The 2,952-nt window shown below is 43.5% G+C and overlaps 1 protein-coding gene across 1 annotated transcript in view; it reads left to right on the forward strand.

The window, feature by feature from the left end:
- The window catches only part of LOC108309887 (protein lifeguard 2), a 26,168-nt gene extending 23,893 nt beyond the window's left edge, over window positions 1-2,275 (forward strand). Inside the window, exon 10 of the mRNA XM_017536430.2 lies at window positions 2,021-2,275. Within this exon, the coding sequence (XP_017391919.1) occupies window positions 2,021-2,170 (150 nt within the window). The 3' untranslated portion in view covers window positions 2,171-2,275. The remainder of the gene's footprint in view (window positions 1-2,020) is intronic.
- The last annotated feature ends 677 nt before the right edge of the window (window positions 2,276-2,952 follow it).

Consider the following 2,952-nt stretch of genomic DNA (forward strand, 5'->3'; position numbering starts at 1 on the left):
TTTGAGACAGAGTCTCACTCTGTCGCCAGGCTGGAGTGCAGTGGTGCAATCTCAGCTCACTGCAACCTCTGCCTCCTGGGTTCAAGTGATTCTCCTGCCTCAGCTTCCCCAGTAGCTGGGATTACAGGTGCATGCCAATGTGCCCAGCTAATTTTTGTATTTTTTAGTAGAGATGGGGTTTTGCCATGTTGGCCAGTCTGGTCTTGAACTCCTGACCCCAGGTGATCCACTCGCCTTGGTCTCCCAAAGTGCTGGGATTACAGGCGTGAGCCACCACGCCTGGCCTGCCTTTGATTTTTCACTTAAAAATAATGGCCTCCACCTATTAGCAGACCTGGGTCCAACTAATTTTTTTCAAGGGCTACATGGAATTCCATTTCATGCTTTTATCATATCACATCTTTCAGGGTTGTCTTGTTGTTGTTTGTTTGTTTGTTTGTTTGAGACAGGGTCTTGCTCTGTCACCCAGGCTGGTGTGCAGTGGCATGATCATGGCTCACCGCAGCCCTATCTCCTGGGCTCAAGCGATCCTCCCAGCTCAGCCTCTCCAGTATCTGGGACTACAGGCACATGCCACCACACCTGGCTGATTTTTTATTTTTAGTAGAGACAAGGTCCTGCTATGTTGCCCAGGCTAATCTTAAACTCTTGAACTCAAGCAGTCCAACATGCCTTGGCACTCCCAAAGTGCCAGAATTATAGGCATGAGCCACTGTGCCCACTGGGATTTTGTTTTTTAATATTATTTATTTTGAAAATTTCTAAACATATTCAGAAGTATCGAGAATGGTGTAATGAACCCCATATGTTATCATAAAGCTTAAAAACTATCCACATTTTGCTTCCTTTTTGTTGTTGGAATTGTGTTATATCTTTCAATAGTTAGAAAAACTCACACCAGGAGGTTAAGGTTAAGCATGTATATATCAGACAAGATCGAGCATGTTCAGGGTGGTATGGCTGTAGACAAGGTTAAGCACATACCTTTCAGTTTTCTCATTTCTTTTCCCATTATAAAGGGAAATTACTTGCATTCAGTTTCCTTTATTCCTACACTCTCAGACTTTGTGTGTTGATGCTTGCTGTATTGATGCTTGCAGACATTTCCATGCAAAATTATGTTGATGTTTCTGTTTCCCGTCTGCAGGCAGAGCAAGAACTATTGTCTCAAACAGGTCTACCCAATACCAAACAAATTGTTGGAGAAGGAAACCGAATTTTGGGGTGTGTGTGCGCTGATGCTTAACTATCAGAGTTGGGGGGCATGCGGGTGAGGCAAGGTGCCTCATTCTGAAATGCTCACAGGAATCTGAATCCTGGCTGGGGCTTCCCTGTGGGTTGGTTGTGTCTTGGGTGGTGTCCTGAGCCCTGTTCCTCCTGGACAGGGTGGGGAACCACTGGATCAAGGTCCTCTCACTCTCCCATGTTCCTGTCTACCCTCAAGCACATAACCTCTTCTGAGAAGCTACATCCCATGCATGTCTGTGAAATGATTGAGAGTCTCTTATAAGAAGCAATAAATTAAAGTCAGAGATTTGGGGAGGGAAGGGAAAGAAAACCACTTCTCCATAGGAGCTGGGACTCCACAGGGTGATAGATGGAGGCTAAGAGCAAAGCTGCATGCTCAGCCATTGGGACTTTTTATTTTTCCTTTTTAACAAGGGTGACCAACTTTCCCAGTTTCCCAGTTTGCCTGGGACTGAGGAGTTTCCCAGAATATCCAAAAGTCTTGGGCAAATTGGAATAATTGGCCACCTTAGCTTTCTTTGCTTCCAAAGGTTCTGGAATGAGACATAGGGACAAGTGGGGAGAAGGGACTTGCAGCTCAGGTAAGGCACCTGCTTTTACAGAGTACAAACTTGGTGACCCAGTGACTGATTGAGGCTGTAAGAACATATTCAGCCCAAAATAGACTTTCTACAGCGTTTCTCCTGATGCTAGCATTTTTTCCCAGATCATTTGGGATACTTATTTCATAGAAATGTACAATTTAAGTAGCTAATTCTTCCTTTTCTTCAAGTACTTGGTGATGGATGTGCAGCTCATGCTGGGAGGGCACCACCATTATTCCCTGGACCCTGAAGAGTATGTTTTTGCTGTCCTGAACATCTACTTAGACATCATCAACCTTTTCCTTTTTATTCTGCATCTGATTGGACTGGGACGGTAGTCACACAGCCAAGGCTGGCTCGTGCAGAGAAGAGGAAGGAGGGGTGCTGTGAAGTGCTGCCAGCCTCAGACATGCAGAAGTCACCACTTCAGAAGCTCTTTTATTTTAAGAAAATTAAGAATACTTATTTTTTGTTAAATGAAACCAAGCATTCAGTAGATGGTAGCTGTAGCTGTTATATTTTTAGTTCACTGTCATGCAGCAAAACTTTCAGGGGGACATGTCTAACTTTAATATATTCAAAAGATGAGTATCATAATTACATACTTACAAACACTTGTAAGATGCCCATTCCTTTGTTGAGGTTTTCTGAGCACTATTTAAAGCTGTAAACAAATATCTCCACGTGAATACAATTGACTACAGAAACATACATTTACTTTTTCTCTTCTCTTGATTTGGACATTCTGTTGGAATATTCTGGCATCTGATATTTTGAAAGAGATGAACCAAAAGATAAACCAAAGAATTTTGCCTTTCTCTTAGATTCCAGAGTCAGGCTGGAGAGAATAATAGAATCCATCTGGTGAGGTATAGAGAGGATCAATCATCTTACCTTTTTTTTTTTGAGATGGGAGTCTTGCTCTGTTGCCCAGGCTGGAGTGCAGTGGCATGATCTTGGCTCACTACAGCCTCTGCTTCCCAGGTCAAGCAATTCTCCTGTCTCAGCCTCCTGAGTAGCTTGGATAACAGGCGCTCACCACCACACCTGACTAATTTTTGTATTTTTAGTAGAAATGGGGTGTCACCATGTTGGCCAGGCTGGTCTTGACTCCTGATCT

The sequence above is a fragment of the Cebus imitator genome, unplaced genomic scaffold, assembly GCF_001604975.1.
Source record: "Cebus imitator isolate Cc_AM_T3 unplaced genomic scaffold, Cebus_imitator-1.0 Scaffold98, whole genome shotgun sequence".
NCBI lineage: Eukaryota > Metazoa > Chordata > Mammalia > Primates > Cebidae > Cebus > Cebus imitator.